The sequence below is a fragment of the Cololabis saira genome, chromosome 5 (assembly GCF_033807715.1).
Source record: "Cololabis saira isolate AMF1-May2022 chromosome 5, fColSai1.1, whole genome shotgun sequence".
In the NCBI taxonomy this organism is placed as follows: domain Eukaryota; kingdom Metazoa; phylum Chordata; class Actinopteri; order Beloniformes; family Belonidae; genus Cololabis; species Cololabis saira.
In genome coordinates, this window is record NC_084591.1 from 36,606,507 (window position 1) to 36,625,335 (window position 18,829).

Below are 18,829 nucleotides of genomic sequence, written 5' to 3' on the forward strand. Positions count from 1 at the left end.
TGTAAACTACCACGTGTGATGGTCAGATACGTAATACTTGCTTGGGGTGTGTGAGACAAACGTTAAAATAATCTCAAAACAAACAGCTTCTAAGCATCTGTGGGGTAATCTAAGTAACTGATTTTCTTTTCTTTAGTACATTGTTGACGGTAGGTCTTAAGTGTTTAGAGAAGAGTTAGAATTTTGATTAATCTCACAAATGACTATTTGTTAAGGACTTACAGAATTGTGAAGTGTTTTATTTCCGTTATATCCTGCTGACTGAAATGCTTGGGCTGGAGGTATTTTTCGTGCTGCTGTTGTCAATCGCCCCTTCTGCGTGCTTGCTGAGGACACCTGGTTCGATCTGCCTTTGAGACGACAAGCAAGACATTTGCATGAGACAAGAGTTATTTTCTAATTCGGTGCGTGGTTGCGACATATGCCGGCATCTCCTTAAACCGTGATTAAGGTGAACCGTGAACAAACCATAGGTGATGGGGTCGAGACATGCATTGAAGAGGCCAAAAATAAATAACATATGAGTGAGTGAATGAGAGACTGTCTCCTCCATTTTTTCAGGAAACAACCAATACCACAGGCCGAGCAGGTAGTACGGCGTCCAGCAGATGATGAATGAGGTGACAATCACGATACTCATCTTAAGAGTCCTCATGCGAGCTCTGGGGATATTGTTGTGTGAGCGTCGAAGATGAATATCTTTAGACATCACTAGAACAGCAGGGGGAAAAACACTTTTATCACACACAGCTCCATATTCTAGAGATCTGGAAATAAAATCAAATGAATAATTGAAAACGCGCGCAGGACTTACTGTTACCACGAGCCATGCGGCTGGATATCTCAACGAGGATGCGCGTGTAGCAGAAAACCATGATGACCAGAGGCAGGAGGAAGAGGCACACAAACGTGAACATGTTGTAGAGGGTCTCCTGCCAGCGCTGGACGAAGCTGCCATGGGTGGTGCACTGGGTGAAGTTCTCCGGGACTGTGATGGTCACGTTGTGAAATATAAACATCTGCAAGGAAAAGAAAAGAAGCTATAGTCAGGGGGCAAACCCTAAGATTGATAACTCTGCTCACGCTTCTGGGTAAAGTTTGACAACCTTATTTTTTTGTTAGAAGGAACCCCTAGGAGGAATAATAGGGGTGTTGACATCTTGGATTTTTTTGCTGATGACCACTGGAGGCGCTGTAACATTCAAATAACGGCCAGAAAAGTCAAAGAAAAGTCTCTTTCTGGGCGTGACGTCACAGCCGTGTCCGTGCACTCCATGGATGTATTATATTAATATATATTATATAATTATATTATATTAATACATGCATATGGTCACAATAATGGTCAAAATGTACAGTTTATATGCAAAATCTTCAATGTTCTAGATTTTGTATTTAGGGAAATGGATAAAACATCAATTGAAATTTTTTTTTTTTAATTGTGTTGCTATATTTTCTCCAATATTGGTTAAAAAATATGACTTTTTTTATAGGCGTTTTTAACACACACATAATAAGCATCTTTTTTTCTTTTTTTTTTTTTTTTTACAATGAAACACATTTTCTATGAAATCCTGTGTCAAAAACGTCTATAAAAAAGTGATATTTTGTATCCAATATCGTACACTTTGACCAAAACTGACCATATGCCTGAATTGAGAACTTGAATATTCTAGCGCCTCTAGTGGTCACCAGCAAAAAAATTCAAGATGACAACACCCCTAAAATTCCTTCTATAGATTTGTTCTAACAAAAAAAATAGGTTGTCAAACTTTACCCACACATGTGAGCAAAAGTCTTAATGGAGGCTCTTTTCTAAAGTTGCCCCTTGACTACTAAGTGACAACTCCAACTAAATGGACAGGATGGAGAAATCTATTTTTAAGTATGTTGAAACCAGGCGAAATACAGAAAGGTTTGTTTGATGTTTGTAACCCCGTGAATTATATAAGGAAGTCTAGATTGGAATTGAACCGGTTGTTCCACTTTCTGTTTACCTTACTTGAGCCATCTCCTCTTTGCTCGCTAAATTACTTATGTTCCTCTTCTGGAGACAATTTTCACCAAAAACTTCACATTCTGCAACACACCCTTCCTCTGCCCTACTATAGGTTGAGATTTAGACCCATAGACATTGATGTTTTGACACGTCTTCATCTTATATCAGTTTCTTTAAAGTGTTTTAGTTTTATACAACTATTAGCGCTCTTTTCTTCACTCTCAACTGGAAGGTTCACTTATGTCCTTGTGTGATAATGAGTCATTTGGAAGGTTTAGACGGGTCATCCCTTGAAGTAGAAGAAAAATACAAGTGGAGTACGAGGCTTCACAGCCGGCCTGAAACCCTGATAAATGTGACATTAGCATCACCAGTGATCATCACAGCAGCAGAGAGGAAGAGACTGGACAAGGTGTTGAGGAAAGCCGGCTCTGTCCTGGGCTGCAGTCTCCATCCTGTGGAGGTGGTGGGGGAGAGGAGGATGGTGGCTAAGCTGTCCTCCATCATGGACAGTGTCTCCCTTCATGAGACTGTCAGAGCCCTGGAGAGCTCCATCAGTGACCGGCTTCGTCACCCGCGATGCGTCACTGAGAGGCATCGCAGGTCCTTCCTCCCCGCTGCCGTCAGACTACACAACCAGGCCTGCTCTCAGTAGTTAACGGACAATAACACGTGCAATAATAACAATAACAAGATGTGCAATTACATATGTGCAATATCTGTCTGTCTACCTCACACACATTTTACCTGTTTTTTCTTTTGCACTACCTCTACTTCCATTGCAATGTACCGTATATACTGTTTATATTTCGTAAATATATATATATTTTTTTACTTTTTACTTTTTTTTACCCCTCCCCTGCCTGTGTGTGTTAAGTTTACTGCTGCTAAACAAAGTGAGTTTCCCCATTGAGGGAGAAATAAAGGATTATCTTATCTTATCTTATCTTATCTTATCTTATCTTATCTTATCTTATCTTATATCCTGGATCCAGGGTTGAAGATCTTAAAAACTGCTGGTTAAGGATTAACATAGGTATAAAATGGTTATTGATGTTCACAGCACTGATAATGAATCTGGTAAAGTTTGTACCTTTGTGCAGTTGGGCTCCTACCAATAATTTTCTCTGAACCTTTGATACACGTGCTCACAAATTCAGCTCTAGCCAGTCCAGCAAAAAATGCAGGCTTCATATAACTGGAAACCATTTAGGGGCAAATCTGGATGGTATCCATCCGAATATCTATAAAGACGATTTCACATTTAGAGATAAGGACAAGTTTTTGGATGAACTATCCAAGAACCTGTGACCATGAGGCAGAGCTGCACCTCAGCCGGGCCACCTCTCCTCTCAGCCTCACGCTTCCCCTCCTCCCTCACCTCCTTGTGTCCGCTCTGCTCCTCCTGCCTCTCTCTCTCTCTCTCTCTCTCTCTCTCTCTCTCTCTCTCTCTGCCTCTCTCTCTCTCTCTCTCTCTCTCTCTCTCTCTCTCTCTCTCCTCCTTCCCCCTCCCCGCTGTGTTGTGTCAGGAGTCCGGCGCCAGGCCACAGGTACGGGCTACCCTGCCTACCTTCCTTGGCCGAGCCGGCCCGTTTGGAGCAGGCCCGGGCTTGGTGTCCCTCCTCCCCGCAGCCAAAGCACTTCAGCAGGGAGGAGGTGGCGTACAGTACATAATCAAACCCCTCCACCTGCACTTTAAAAACACAATTGAACTCGTCCGTCCTGTTGTTTAGTATCATCAAGACTAGGCTCCGTTGCGATACAACGTGTTTTAATAAAAGGTGATTTACACCCAGACAGCATCTTTTTCATGGAAGAGACAACTTTCCCGTGACGAGAGAGCTCATTAATCAGAAAAGCGTCACTGATCAACGGCAGTACATTAGGTAGCGTGATCCGGCTTGTGAACTGCGTTAGCGGCAGCACTTGCTCAAACAAGCCATTCACCACTATCCCGGTCTCCACAAGCCAGTTTGCTTGTTCCACCTTCACCAGAAACAACACGACAGACTTATTCAGGCGGGCTGCGGATTTGATGGAGCTGTGCCCCGCTGCCAGCGCCACCTCCACAGTGACTACAAACAAAAAATAAGAAGAAAAAGGTCTGAAATATGGGAAAAATTATCCAATAACTTTCATTCCCACTCTCTCCCTCATTCACCCTCCTCTCACGAGAAGAAAAAGAAGCGTCAAACCTTGGTTTGCTTCCAGATTTTTCTTATCAAAGTCATAGCAAATGACTTGATTGCTGATCATCATGCCGACTCATGTCAAACATGAGTCAGAATGTGTCTTTAAATATAAAAATCATAACGGTATTTGGAAATGTATGATTTTAAAGGCTGTTCAACAGTCATATGTGATTATTGCCTCTAATACTGTAGCACTTGCATCAGTTTAATCTTGCATATGTAGTCAAGAACTGTGTGTATAGACTTTAAATTGACCAGATTCCCTGAATTATAAAGAGGGCAACTGAATTTTAAGGGGCACGGTGGCGCAGCTGTCTCACAGCAAGAAGGTCCTGGGTTCGATTCCCGCCGGGGACGCTGTGGGCGCTGAAGTGCATGTTAGTTCCCCCATGACTATGGAGCCCACACCCTGGGTGGGGTTGGCGAAAGGATCTTTCTGTGTGGAGTTTGCATGTTCTCCCCGTGTTCCCTTGGGTAGCTAATGTGAGCTACCCTCACAAAAACATGCACAACGTCCTGGGCTACACATGCCCCCTCTGGCCAACCTGAGCTCAGTGTGGGCCCTTCTGGGGTTGGTAGAGGATGGCAATGCCCAGGACTGTTACTTAAGTAGGAGCACTGGGTGATATAATGGGGAAAAAAATCAGGGATAAAAAAATATTTAAAAAAAAGAAAAGAAGGCAACTGAATTTTGTACCAATTATGTAACATAATTAAGTGGTTTCAGGAGCTTAAGATGCTGCACAGATTTTTTTGGAAACAAAAACACCCGTTTTTATTTTGTTCAGAGTCACCAGGAGGCTGCGCCTTATCCATCATTTATGGTACAAGAGCTGGAGTACACGCTGGACCGGTTCCCAGTAGACGCCACACAGACAGCATGCACCCTCATCCTACAAACAATTCAAAAGCACCAATTAACCTGTTATTTGTATTTTTGGACTGTGGGAGGAAGCCGAAATACCCAGAGGAAACCCACACAGGCGCAGGAAGAGCATGTAAACTTCAAAACAGGAATGCCAGATTCCCAGTTGGAGCCTTCTACAGCAGGGTTGGAGTAGATGTCATCTGGGTTCCTTTTTTTTAGCTTCTCTAGACACATCACTTCAGGAGGCTGTGTGTTTTTCATCTTTGTTTACAAGGGAATGAGTCACATTTAGCAAACTGGCTTCTAGCGCTGGAGACTGATTTAACAAATTCTATATTTTATATTTTCTGGTGAACTCAGCAAGCCTTTGGCTGTGCAGATCTAAATCAGGAAAGGCAAACTAAATTGCCAAACTAAATAAGTTCCTTATTTAAGCCAAACACAACATTGCCACAACCTACACGGGTCGGATTTTCTAATCAATCACACTACTGCGAGGATTCTTGATGAAATTACATTAAATTGAACTTAGGCCAGTTATTACAACAGTCTTGAGGGTAAGTTGATTCACGAGAAATGTGAGCTGAATACATATACCTGGCAGCCTCTGAGAAGAAAAAATAGAGACAGCAGCGGCATTCCTGGAGGCTGTTTTATCAACATAGATTAGCGCTGATTTTCTGAGGTGCTCACAAAAACAGGAAATGAACAACCTCTGGGCCGCTATAAATAAAGACGAGTGGGCCGAATCTGTGGAGGTCAGTTCGACTGCTTCTGCTTTTATGAGTTTTTTTCAAAACACCACAACTGAGATATGGCATTTTTGAAATTGTGTATTTTTGAAATGTTAAAGCGTGAATGTGGATATGCAGTGTTTTGAACAGGAGACACATTTACATTTAAATGGTTACGTTTATCTGGAACATGACTCATGAAGTATGTTGTCCACCAAAGCAATTCCCGCCGATTTTCAATCTGAGGAAAGCTAAAGTCTATCATTTGACTGCGGAAACAATCACTCACTCTGGGAAAACATTCAAGACAGCTGTCAGTCTTCCCAGGAGTTTGGACGAGTAATGCGCCAGTCAGACAGTGTAAAACAGAAATAACAAAAAACTAGACCCAGATGTCAGAGCCTACACGTCTCAACGAGCATGTTAGACGTGTAAGTCCACGACTGTCGCCAGAGGGAATTTCTGCATCTGCCTTTGCATGAAGAACACAATCACATGTATGCTAAAAATGACAATACAGTTCGAAGAAGAGTGAATGAGCACAGTTTCTTCGGCGGGGTCGCGAGGATAAAGTCTGTTCTCTCTAAAAACAAAAAACAGCGTGGAAACGCGGCTGAATGCCAAGCAGCATCTGAACAAAAACAAAACACTTGTGGAACAATCTCCTACGGAGAGATGAGACCAAAGTGTTGTTATGCAGCCTAAATCCCCAACATCGTGTTAAGCATTTCAGCAGAAGCGCCTCACCCGCTACTGAGACCAGAGGGGGAGTGATGGCAGTTCACGGCTGCTCTGCAGACAGAGAACCCAGGCATCTCGCAGCCCCCGAGCATCATTCAAGAAAAGGACCAGAACAAACTTGTGATTCGACCGTTGGCAGAGTGAAGCTGATGTGTGTAATCCTGAGTGCACATAAATATTGTTCAATTCTGACACTCTAACACAACACGTTTTTAACACGCAAGTAAAAGCTTATCCGTGGAGTCTGCTGCTCAACCCTGTTGAGGCAGCTACGACTCCTGCTGAGGAGCTCTCTGCAGTTATGAAGGGAACACAGGTGTCTGCAGAGGACAGCTTACTCTGGACTGTCTCCATCCAGCTGCAGGAAAGTTAGTTTTTTCATCCAATGTCCATATTTATTCTTCATCTCTTGAATGCTTCAGTGGTCAGAAGACACGTCATCAGCTGCATTAGTCACCACTTTCCAGGCGTGTGCCTTGTTGTTCTCCATCATGACATCACAAAGCAAAATAAATCATTTCTTTTCTCCAGTTCATTGCTGCTTCTGAAAAATGTTTCTTCTCATCTTTGTTACCGTGCATCATGTCCACAGGTAGACGAAGATGCAGGGTACGGATGCACGTCCTTACGTGGTCGTCCCTGGCTGGAGATTTAACCTTATTAATGAGAAGCTGATGGCAAAAAAAAAGAAAAAAGAGAAGCAGCAGCGCTCTGCCAGCTTGATGTTTGTTGGCATTCGTGAACATACACACGTTCAAACCATCAATCCCAAGCTCGACACAGCACTTGTGAATTCAGAGTTTGGTGGGTTTTTTTAATAAGTAAGTGATTTAAATGGATCATGAACTCCTTTGCTGAACCAGACTACCCTAGAGGCCCCATGCCGACGGCTAAAAAGTGCTGGAAACTGGATCACAAGACACACAGCTAATTGACATTTACAAATGATTGACTAATGGGGGTACTTAGCATTGCCCGCATTACTTTTCTTATGGCTTTGGAGAGGGTGCTACATTTTTATAGTGTCAAATATTATGTTGTACATCAGAAGTTGTAGTATTACTGTACACAAAAACATAGCATTAAAATAGGGTTTTTCTAATGTTTATCATGCTGCTGTGTGATTAAAGAGAAGAGATCTTTTTGAATAGGAGCAGCACCTATACGTGTACTGGAGACCCTATTAGCAGCGGCGTTGAATATTAGTGTTATCTCTTGACCTTTTCCAGTATGTTGCCTGATTGTGTTTTTAAAATGTGATGTGATCATCTGACCTTCTGCAGCAGAAACACTGATGTGTGATAAGATCCTCATATTCAGTCCGGGATGTCTAATAAACGTGTTCATCATAAAGGTGGATAAATGTCATCCTGCTTCTTTTCTATTAAGCCAGCAAGTATTAAAAACATACAAACATTAAACTAAACCCTGTCCAGAAATCTAATTTATGTAAATGTATTCATCCAAAGCCTTGGCGTTTGTTTTGTTTTGATAGTTGTGAGATGAATTCTTAAAACCCAGTAGCTGTTGTGTTACATCAGTGTGTTAAATAGTTTGTTGTGCCTTGTTCCCCTTTGACCTTTCAAGGGATAAAACAAAATGACACAAAAACGTTTTGGTGAGACTAAGAGCTAGTGTTTCAGCACCCCAAACACACATAATTCAAACGAATGGATTGTTAACAGACTTGTGGAGACCTTCAATGACAAGCTGATGAAAATCGATCCATTTGGACCGGGTGTGCTGGAGCAGGGAAACGTCTAAAGCACGCAGCGGCAGCAGCTCTTGACGATCGGAACCAGGGATCGTTCAAAGCTCTGGTCTCGCCGAGCTGTAATACATGTCTCGGCAGTTTTTCGGCTCGACCATGCAGTGAAAGAAACGTGGAAAAAAAACCTAGCGTCCACAATAACTGACAGTTCAAATAAAAAGGGGCTTTAAGTAAGTCTTGGATGTTTTTTTTCCCGCACACACCAATTTACTGAATTGTTTCAGATACAGACTGCAAGGATGATTGTTCAAGCCCTTGACTCAGTTCGTAATCAAAGGATCAGGGACGGATAGAGGTCAGATGTTAGGAGAAAACAACAGTTAATCACTTTTAAAAGCACCAAACTCTGACTACGAGTCAGAGAAACCGTACAAGGAAGTGCTGTTTTCATCTCCAGCATTATTGATGATCCGCTCAATAAAGAATTATGTTTTATGACCGTGTAAATAGATTTGAAAAAAAGATCAAAATGTGATCAGAGTAAAGACTTTAAGTTTTTATATTATGTGGCGTTCAGGTAACTGAGTGGCCCATTGAACAGTATCCCCCTTTTATTGACTACGTAACGTCTTGAGCCACTTTCACGTGTATGTTTGGGGTCGAAATCCATCTGGACTGGACTGAGCAACCATGAATGCCCATACCATAACACAGCCTCCACTGTGTTTGACAGATGAAGGGTATGATTGCGACGAGTTTTGGACGATGATGAATTAACCTTCTCTAGGTTATTCTTGATTCTCTGTTATCAACCACTTCAGTTATCTTCTGTGCTCTTCCAGGTCTGTTGATGTTGTTGAGCTCATCAGATTTTGCTGTCTCTTTCTCATGGATTCATGTTGTTTTTTTTCCTAATACTAGTCTTCACTTGTATTGAAATCTTCTTGGACTTCATCAATCATCAGCAGAAATCCACTGCAGACCTTTTTTTCTTCTTCTTTCATTTCTCTTGGGGTAACAAGGGAAAGGACGGCACCGGGCCCGTGAACTCCGCCAGAGCTCTGGTCAACTGAGGTAGGCTACCTAGCTTAAAATGGCCATTTTTTCGTGACACCTTTTCAGTTAAAGCTGAAAATCTACACTTTGATCACGTCTCAGCTGTTTTATTTCAAATCTCCTGTGGCATATGAAGGCAAAATTGCAAAAGAAATTGTCCACATACCTCCATTATACCTCTAATACTGTGTTTGAATCACCATTTATAAGCCGTCTGTGTGTAAATAAAGCGATATATGGTCCACTTTCTTCCCGCTTAAATCCAATCTCTGCATTTCCAGTGATGACTTTATTATCACATTCACTGAGTTAATAATAGAAATGTATGAATTACACTGAGACCTCTGTCCCCCTTGAAGATTACCCTCCCACAGCATGAGACTGAAGAAAATAAAAAGATGATTTTATACTTAAAAGTGTACTTGGAAGCACTCTTGATATCTGTAGTTCTTCTGAAAGTTAGTCTGTTAAAGGAACCACGGACACGCTGCCCCTGAGCACGAATCCAACTCGATTAACATATGAAGCGCCCTCATTTGTATTGTCACTCAAATTCATGGTCTCTTATGAATTTTAAACGTACTCTCAGGAACTATGCGGTTGACACCTGGGCTGTCTGCGTCGGAGCAAGTCACACCCAACACTTTGAATGCAGCGGATGAAGGCATTTTGATGTTTGGGGTTAAAAGCAAACTAGCTTCAGGTGGCTTTTCACAAACTGCATTGCAAGGAGGCAGGGTTGATTCGCCGCGATGGCTGAATCCATCACTTATTTTCCGCAAGACTTATCGTGTTGATTGGGTATCAACATTTTTCTAATTAATACAAGCAGTATTTTGTGCGTGTTGATTGGAGAAACCAGGATTTCTGAGTATTATGACTAAGAAACGTCTCAGGCTGCATTATCATGTGCCCTTTCAAGATACAGAGACAAAAGAAAACCTCTAACTAAGCTATTTAGTGTAGGGCAGTGCAGTGTCAGCGTCAGATGATGGAGGTGGATGAAAGAAGTCACCATGGTGATTCAACTAAGTCTCATAAAAGAAGCAAAAGAAGTTGACCCTGCGAGTTCCTCGTACGATGCCATAGGCGACATATTACGTAGACATTTTTTTGCAAGAAACAAAGCTCAGGTCATTGACAAATGAATAGCATAAGAAAGCTTTCTACGTGGTAGGAGGGGCAGAGGAAGACTGGACTCCCTGTATTTCGATCTGTGCCCTAATGAAGGCTCAAATCCCTTCGAAGGAGAAGCCACTCCCCAAATCCAGTTGTTATTCAGGGTAATGTGGATCTGGCACCCACTCCATCTCCTGCACCCAGCACCACGTCAGCTAGCTCTTCCGGTGGTGGTGAGGCCAATCAAACACACAGTGGGGTTTTCATGTTACACACCGCCGCTCGACAAAGCCTCCTGACTCTTCAGGCCTCAGGCACTGTGGAGGCAATAACGTCCCTTCCCTTTACATTGCCCAGCACATGTTTAACAAAAGTCCAGGGAAAGTTACAAGGACTTTGCATCAGAGGCCCAGAATTGGATGTAGCCCCCTCCACCCCTCCTCCTCCCGCTCTTCTTCCAACACAACCGCTCTTTCTAGTGATGGAGGTTGGGCGCTTTTCAAAGATCACTCTTTTGGCTTGGTGCCCTTGCAAGAGTAATCTTTTGTGGCCCTCTTCATTTAGTATTAATCTGAGTCTTATATTTTAGCTTCATTTTAGCCATTGTGAATGTTTTATGTGATAGCAAACACTTATTTTTGTGTGCTTTCATAAAAAACCTTATTCTTGTGCTTTTTGCTTCAGAAATGGGGCAGTTGCTATTACAGGGTGCTTGCTCTTTTTCCAAATTAAAATTCCAGACTTTTCCCAGACTTTTTTAAAACTGATCCCAGATTTTTCCCAAGACCTTAACTTTACGTACTTGTATACTTGTGTGCCTACTGCCCACTTCATTGGTTGAGATTGTACGTATTGTGTTTATTAGAAATGTTTGTTAGAATTTTTTATAGGCTAGTATTCAATGAACGAATGCATTATTCACAGTAAATTATGTTTTTACTGATGAAAACGTTTCAAAACATGAAAATCACAAGTACATGAATTTCACATCAAACAAGTGTCACAAAGACTATCTATAAAAACACATGAATGGATGGATGAATGTATGTAGAATTCCGTCTCTTCACTCGCATCTTATTTTTTCTGTCCTTGACATGTTAACTAATTTTAACTTCTGAACAAGCTGTATCACAAGACATAAAAGTGCATATTTGACCTAGCTCACTTGGTAAGAACAAAAAATAAACTATTTTTATAGTTTATAGTTAAATAAACTATTTATTATAAGTTTTATAGCCTACCTTTCTATTTCTCATTTCACAATGCCTTTGAGCATACTGTAAAATTCTACCATACATGTTTTCCCCCATACTTTATTAAGACTTTCATACAAAATTCAAGACTTTTCAAGGTCTGGAAACCAGTGTTTCAAAATCCCATACTTATTAAGACTTTCAAGACTTGCGCAAGCACCCTGTATTATCTAACATTTGAATCACACCTTTGAATAAACAATTAAGGCAAATTGGAGTTTTTTCTTTTTTCTTTCCTCCATGCTCCCTTGTACTTGATTGCACCATGAGCGCTTGCCTCCTGTGCCCATAACAACAACCAGCCCTGCTGTCAAGTCTTACAGTTCCCTAAACTCTGTATCAACCACCGACTGCCTAGAGAGAACTGAACAAACCATCTGTGACGTTGCCCACAAGTTTCTGAAGAGCAGTTTTGAAGCCAGAGTTTTAGAGCTATGGGGATGCCGTGGTGGCAAACTGACTATGACTCTAAATGACGTTGCCTAACCTTACTTAATCCAAAAATGGGGCAAATGGGCAGAACAAAATGCCTGGTAGTTGAGATGATGTAGATGGAGCACGCCCAATTTAACTCGGTTACCACCTCCTCAGATAAGCTTATGATTCTGCCTCACATTCATCCTCATTCTTGGATCATCCATGTTGCATTGAGATTGGTCTGGCTGCAGACAAGAAAAAGGCAGCTACAATTGAGTTAGAGTTAGGACCCAATGTCAACCACTTGATAGCAGAGGTCACATGTTTACAGTCTAAAGAGACGCTCCACATGCTCCGCGGGCTGCAGCTATGAGCATCTTTATTGTGTCTGTGTTAAATCTGTCTGATCAGAATACAATCTTTCTGTGTGAGTCTTTACATACTCCAAGTAAGTCGAGTCATTAAAAACGACATAGCTAAGTTAGATCATTCTTAAAAACTGGGAGGTGAGTTCAATGCTCCTCAGGTAAACACACAGACATGGAACAAAACTCTCGCTGAAACATATTACTTAAATTTACGCTGGGTGGCTTCACTTTAAAAAAATATAAGGAAGTAATGATCAATGTGTGTCTCAGGCCCCGTTTACACGGAGCAAAAACTGAGGCGTTTTCATGCGTTTTGGCCGTTCGTTTACACGAAAACGCAGCTCAAAGCCACCAAAAACGATCATTTCTGAAAACTCCGGCCAAAGTGGAGATTTTCAAAAACTCTGTTTTCACGTTTGCGTCTGTGGCAGGGTGGAGGAGCTGCAGCCACTCAGGCTGATTAGGGCACAGGTGGGCCCAATCAGCCTCTCCACTCTGCCAGCCTTCATAAGGCACAACTGGACAGCAGCTCCATCGGCCCCTTTGCTGCTGTCCAGTTGTGCCTTATGAAGGCTGGCAGAGTGGAGAGGCTGATTGGGCCCACCTGTGCCCTAATCAGCCTGAGTGGCTGCAGCTCCTCCACCCTGCCACAGCGTCTAAACAGAGGAAAACGGAGATTTAGGCTTCAGAACGTCACATTATGCACCAGAAATGTCACCAGCGTCATGTGTGCGACCTGTGTTTACAATTAGTTTGGCCACCGTCAATATTTTCTTGTATTTTACCTGTTTTATATTCTAAAGTCACACTTAAAAGTAACTCCACTTCTCTGTCACTCCAAACGAAAGACTCTCGTTCCGTCTTGGAAGTAAAGCCTGAATTATGGTCCCGCGTTAAATCGACGCAGAGCCTACGGCGTAGGGTACGCGGTACACGCGCCGTACGGTGTGCGTCGCCGCGTACCCCATGCCGTAGCCTCTGCGTTGGTGTAACGCGGAACCATAAATCGAAAGTTACGCCTGTAACTACGGTTCTATGAGTCCCGGATGACCGCCAGGCCTGCCGGTCACTCCGAATCCTCGTGCTCGCAAGAAGATTCTAGGAGCCGATCCCATGCTTGACCCCGGAAGATATACCCCTTCCGGGGGTCATGCAGGGGTCACGGGTGACGTGACATTGTTGGTATTGTACTCGACATGCGCATGCGCGAGGGGAGATATCCAGTGCTTACAGCACCGCCTGGCGGTCAGTAGGGACGAAATAGAACAGCCTTAACTGGAAGTTACACGTGGGGGAAAAATCTGTTTTTGTAAATACCCGGCTATGTGTAAACGGGGCCTCAGTATTTAGTTGTATTTGCAGATTTTACAACGAGATAACTCGGAGCACCTGCACGTGTGAAAAACCAGGATTTATTTTTGTTCCTGAAATTATCCTCTTGAGAAATGAGTATTCAGATTGTGCTGTTACTACTAAAACTAAAAAAAGCCTTGTATCTGTGTAAAATCTTTAATAATATTGTCAGGGTTAAGTGTTCTCTTGCCCTGTTTTTGACCTGCTCTTCCATGTCGTGTCCTCGTCTGCGCTCAGTTCTGTGTCATGGTTCCTCTCACATCTGTCGCAGGTCCATTAATCGAGCCAATCATAGATGGCTGCTCTCATTGTCAGACTGAGCAGGTCAGAACCTTTGGCCAACTAATACCTTGTGTTGTGTGCTTACACTTGTTGGCTTGTATTTACATATTTTTCTCTCTATTTTGGGATCCTGAGAACGCCGTTCCATTGTGCCCGCCATTACTGTCGTGTCTACCAGCCTCCACCTGGATTCCCTGTTGTCTGTGTGCCACTTCACCTGCCGGGTATCTGTCAGACGACCTGTTCCTTCCTGCCAGCCATTACCGTTGTATCTACTGGCCTCCACCTGGACTCCCAGTCATCTGTCTGCCACCCCAGGTTTTGGAAAAAAAGAAAAAAGACCATGGTTCTTTTGTTTTTAATAGATTTGTCTTGCTTTTAATTGCCTTTGGGACTCGTGGCATCCTATATACATATATATATATATATATATATATATATATATATATATATATATATATATATATATATATATATATATATATATATATATACAGTATATATAAATATATATATATACATACATACATACATACACACACACACACACACACACACACACGTTTGTGTCACTTTCTCGAACTTGCTTCCTTCTATGTATTTTAATTTAGCTTCCTGTCAGTCTTAACACCTTATTTTGGTGATTGACACCCCTGCATTGCTTTATTAGCTCCCAGCATTGATATTCACAGGTTTCTTTCACTGTGAGATCTTCTCTTTATCTTGGGTCCAATATATTTTGATTTTCCTTCCTGTTTTGTTTGCTGTTCTCGTAGGCTACTTGGTTTTATTTTTTTTCTTCTTCTGATTACCTCTCTAATGTTTTTAATTACTTGTCTTTTTCATTATAAGTTAAAGTATGTTAAGTTAAACATCAATCTACCTATAGGTCCTCCACCTCCCACACAATTTTGACATTAAAGCAGACTAAAATACACAACAAGAAACAAAGGCCAACACTGAAGTTTCACTGTGCAAATGCGAGCAAATGAGAAAAAAACCAAGGTGAAATTAACAAAATCAGAACTCTGCAAGACATGCACAGTTGAGACCAGATGTATTTTGACAACTACGAGTTTCAAAGAATGGTATATGATTATTTCAACTGATTCGTAATAAAACAACCAAAATGCTTGGATTTAAGAGGTTTTACCAAAAAATAAAAAAAAATGGCATGTACCATTTAGGAATTAAAGCCAGTTTAAGCATAGTATATCCATTTTCAGGGGCTTGAAAGTGTTTGAACAATTGACTTAAACAAGTTAATTCAGGTGAGGTCCATTTCCGTATGACTTGAAGACAAATGAAACATAATCAGGAGTTGATTTCAACTCTGGGGATCAGGTGTGTTCCCACTGCTTAGCCTTCCTGGTGAGGTATATCCAAGGGTGCAGGACAAAATGATCCGAATGGTCATTGAACCTCAGATTCAGGAGAAACAATGTGGGTTTTGTCCCAGTCAAGCCCTGGACCAGCTCTATACCCTTGGTAGGTTCCTGAAGGAAGCAATGTGTTTTGTGGGGGGGGCCCTAAGGGTATTTGGTACTGGGTCCATTACTCCAGGCCAATCAGTCCCTATATGAGAGTCTGTGTCATGTTGTTCAAGGGAGGAGTTGGTCTCCGTAAGGGCTGCGTTTTGTCATAGATGCTAGGTGCAGCCAAGGGGGCGAAAGGGGTTTGGTTTGGTTGCCAAAGGATTGGATCTCTGCTTTTTGCAAATAATGTAGTCCTGTTGGTTTCATTGAACCGCAAATGATTGAAGCCACAGGACAGTTCATTGAGCAGTTTGCTAAGCAGTCCAATTTGAAGTTGAAGGGAGCAGAATTAGCACGTCCAAATGTGAGACCTTAGCTCTCTGTGGGAAAAGGGGGGGAATACTGTCTGTGGATAAAGAAGGAGGCTCTGCCTCAAGCGGAAGTGTTCAGTATGTTCTTCTGTAATGTAACAGTAAAGAGAGAGCTGGGCCAAAAGGCAAGGGTTCCTTCTGATCAGTTGATCTACGTTCCTACCCCTCAGCTGTGCTCACAAGCTGTGGGTAGTGACCAAAAGAATAAGACCACAGGCGCAAGCAGTTGACTTGAGTTTCACCCGTAGGATGGCTGGACTCCCTTAGAGATAGGGTGAGAACTTCAGTCATCTGACTTGGGACTCAGAGGAACTCGGAGTAGAGTTGCTGTTCCTCCACATCAAGAGGAGCCAGTTGATGTGGTTTGGGCACCCATTGAGGATACCCCCCCAATGTCCCTCTCTGTGTTTTGGGCATGTCCAGGAGGAGGAAGACCCAGGACACACTGGTGAGACTGGCCTTGATATTCCCTCAGAAGAGCTAGTCCCCATGGAGAGGGAGGTCTAAGGCTCCCTCCCATTCCAGATCAGGAATCAAACATGGTGGAGGGAGTGTTATGGTATGGCCATGTATGGCTGCCACGGAACATTATGGCGCTTTTCCACTAGTACTTACTCAGCCCGACTCGGCTCGTCATGCCTCTACCCGTTTTGTCCCTGTTTGTTTTTCCACAGCCAGGGGAGAAGTGGGGGGGTTGGGGTGAAGCTGCTGTGACGTACTCGATTGGGCAACCGCTTTGTTCGTGTCGGCGCTGATCAGAAATTGGCTGGAGCCGCGAGCGGCTGAGAGTAAAACAGCCCGTCTACATCCCTTTTTTAATTCTCTCGTCAGTCACCAGGTTTATGAACATCTGCACCTCAGAGTTGGATCACCAAACAGACGTTTTGCGCTTTATAATAAAATCGCTGCGAGCCGCGAGTCGCTCTCACGCTGACTCCCGCTTCCTGATTCAAACGTCTGACGGCCCCGCCCCCCGACCAATCAGTGGCGTGGAGGGTGGTGACGTCAGATATAGTCCCGGCTCAGCCCGGATAGAACCTCGGCAGAATGGTTACAGAAAAAGTATCTGATTGGCGCGGCTCGGCCCCCGCTTGGCCCGTAGTGGAAAAGCGCGTGGGGGGCGTGGCGGGTAGAACCAAGCTGAGCAGGTACTAGTGGAAAAGGGCCAATAGTGATGCTTCACAACCCAGATGGATTATGACCCTAAAAATACAGTGAAAACAGCTCAAGACGTCCCTGCTGCAATTTTCTGACTTTTGCGCTCTTTTCACTTTTCGCTTTTTACGCTGTGTTTAGGCTGCGACAAATTCCTAGTACTGTAAAATGCTTTTTATTGTGACTGACAATAAATATTTTCTTATTCTGATTCTGAAGGTAACAGAAAATGCAATAGTCTTCAACTCTTCAGTCACCTTATCTCAACATAACAGACCATGTGATTCACTTACTCAAGGCAAAACTGAAGGCACAGGGAGGAAACTCAGAATTGGAATAATAGAGATACTTTGCTTAAAGTGGCTGTAACTCCTGGACGGTAAATGCCATATCTCTGTGAAACCTCTGAAAGTCTGCACATTTATCACATCTTGGTTGTTTGTTTTTTTCCCCCAGTGCATCCTGGTATAAAAGCAAAGTTATAAAACTCTGATATTGTCCAAATACTTCTGGATCTAATGGTTCAAGGTCATGTTGTCATTGCGGCTGCTCAACATAACTGCAGGCATACATCAGCTAATTCAGGTGACTTTAGAAGCGCTCTGGAGGATTTAAAAATGTACTGCATTCCTGATATTTGAAAACTATGCAGCACCTGATCAGATATGCAGTTGAATTCATATTGTAGGTGACTTGCTCCCTTTGTTGTGCTCAGCATCTCAGAATAATTCAAGGACAATTGATCTGCAACCTTCAGGCTTTTTGAAACTTTGTGCTCGTTTAAATGTTTTATTTAGGTGCTTTATGCACGAAAGTGATGTTCTTTGTGGCTTCATGCTGATGTGGGAGACATGCAAGTTGCTAAAGTGCAGCAGGAGGGCAGAGTATAGTGCGCAGGAGTATTTGATGTTAAGCCCCGCGAGTGGCAGAGCATTAAAATCTGTTTCCACTCACCTGAGGGAGCGAGAGGACCACGCTCATCGTCCAGGCCACAGTCAACATGATTTTGCTTTTCCGTTTGGCCTCGCTGATTCCCAAAGGATTGAGGATGGCCGACTGTCTGTCCAGGCTTATGACCACCGTCACAAAAGCGCAGGAGTACATGGCCACCAGTTTCATGAACATCAGCAGCCTGCAGGCGACGTCCCCCGCCTGCCACTGCACCGTGATGTTCCACGCTGCGTCCACGGGCATCACGATGAAAGTCACCAGCAGGTCGGCCACCGTCAGGTTCATGATGAGGATCCTGACGTGAGACTTGCGCTTGCCCCCTTTGCCGGCGGCCCACAGCACGACCAGGTTGCACACGGCCGACACCGCGCACAGCGCGAAGGTGATGATGACTCTGACTTTGGCCGCCGTGGAGAAAGTGGGCAACTGGAGCGCGTCTCCGTCTGCGCTCTGGTTGCACTCCGAGCCGGCTCCCAGCAGACAGCTGCCGTTCACCGTCTGATCCGTCAGGTGGTGGAACATGATGGACATTCACGCTGACGGGACGTGGGAATAAAAGCAACAAAATAAAAATAAATATAAATAAATAAAAGAATGAGGGGAGGGGGGGGAGAAAGAAATCTCCGGAGACACCTACACACTGTCTTTCTTCTCCATCTCAAACTGGAACTCAAACTGTGAACATTGAAAAAGAAAGGGGAAATGATTTATTTTCACATTTCTTTAGACTGGATGGGTGTCAGAAGCAGAAACCGAAAAGACCTCATATAATTAGAGCAAATCA

General features: G+C 43.1%; 1 protein-coding gene across 1 annotated transcript; it reads right to left on the reverse strand.

The window, feature by feature from the left end:
• Nucleotides 1-247: 247 nt before the first annotated feature.
• Nucleotides 248-18,567, reverse strand: gnrhr4 (gonadotropin releasing hormone receptor 4). The gene is made up of 3 exons (XM_061722646.1): nt 18,049-18,567; nt 815-1,019; nt 248-711 (listed from the first exon to the last, which is right to left on the reverse strand). The coding sequence occupies exons 1-3, from the start codon at nt 18,565-18,567 to the stop codon at nt 248-250; spliced, it is 1,188 nt and encodes a 395-aa protein (XP_061578630.1).
• Between the last annotated feature and the right edge of the window lie 262 nt (nt 18,568-18,829).

Coding starts and splice junctions, on each gene's coding strand:
- gnrhr4 (XM_061722646.1), bottom strand. CDS start 18,567: ATGTTCCACCACCTGACGGATCAGACGGTGAACGGCAGCTGTCTGCTG. Junction 1,020..18,048: donor TGGTCCTCTCGCTCCCTCAG/GTGAGTGGAAAC, acceptor TTTTCCTTGCAG/ATGTTTATATTTCACAACGT. Junction 712..814: donor CCGCATGGCTCGTGGTAACA/GTAAGTCCTGCG, acceptor CTGCTGTTCTAG/TGATGTCTAAAGATATTCAT.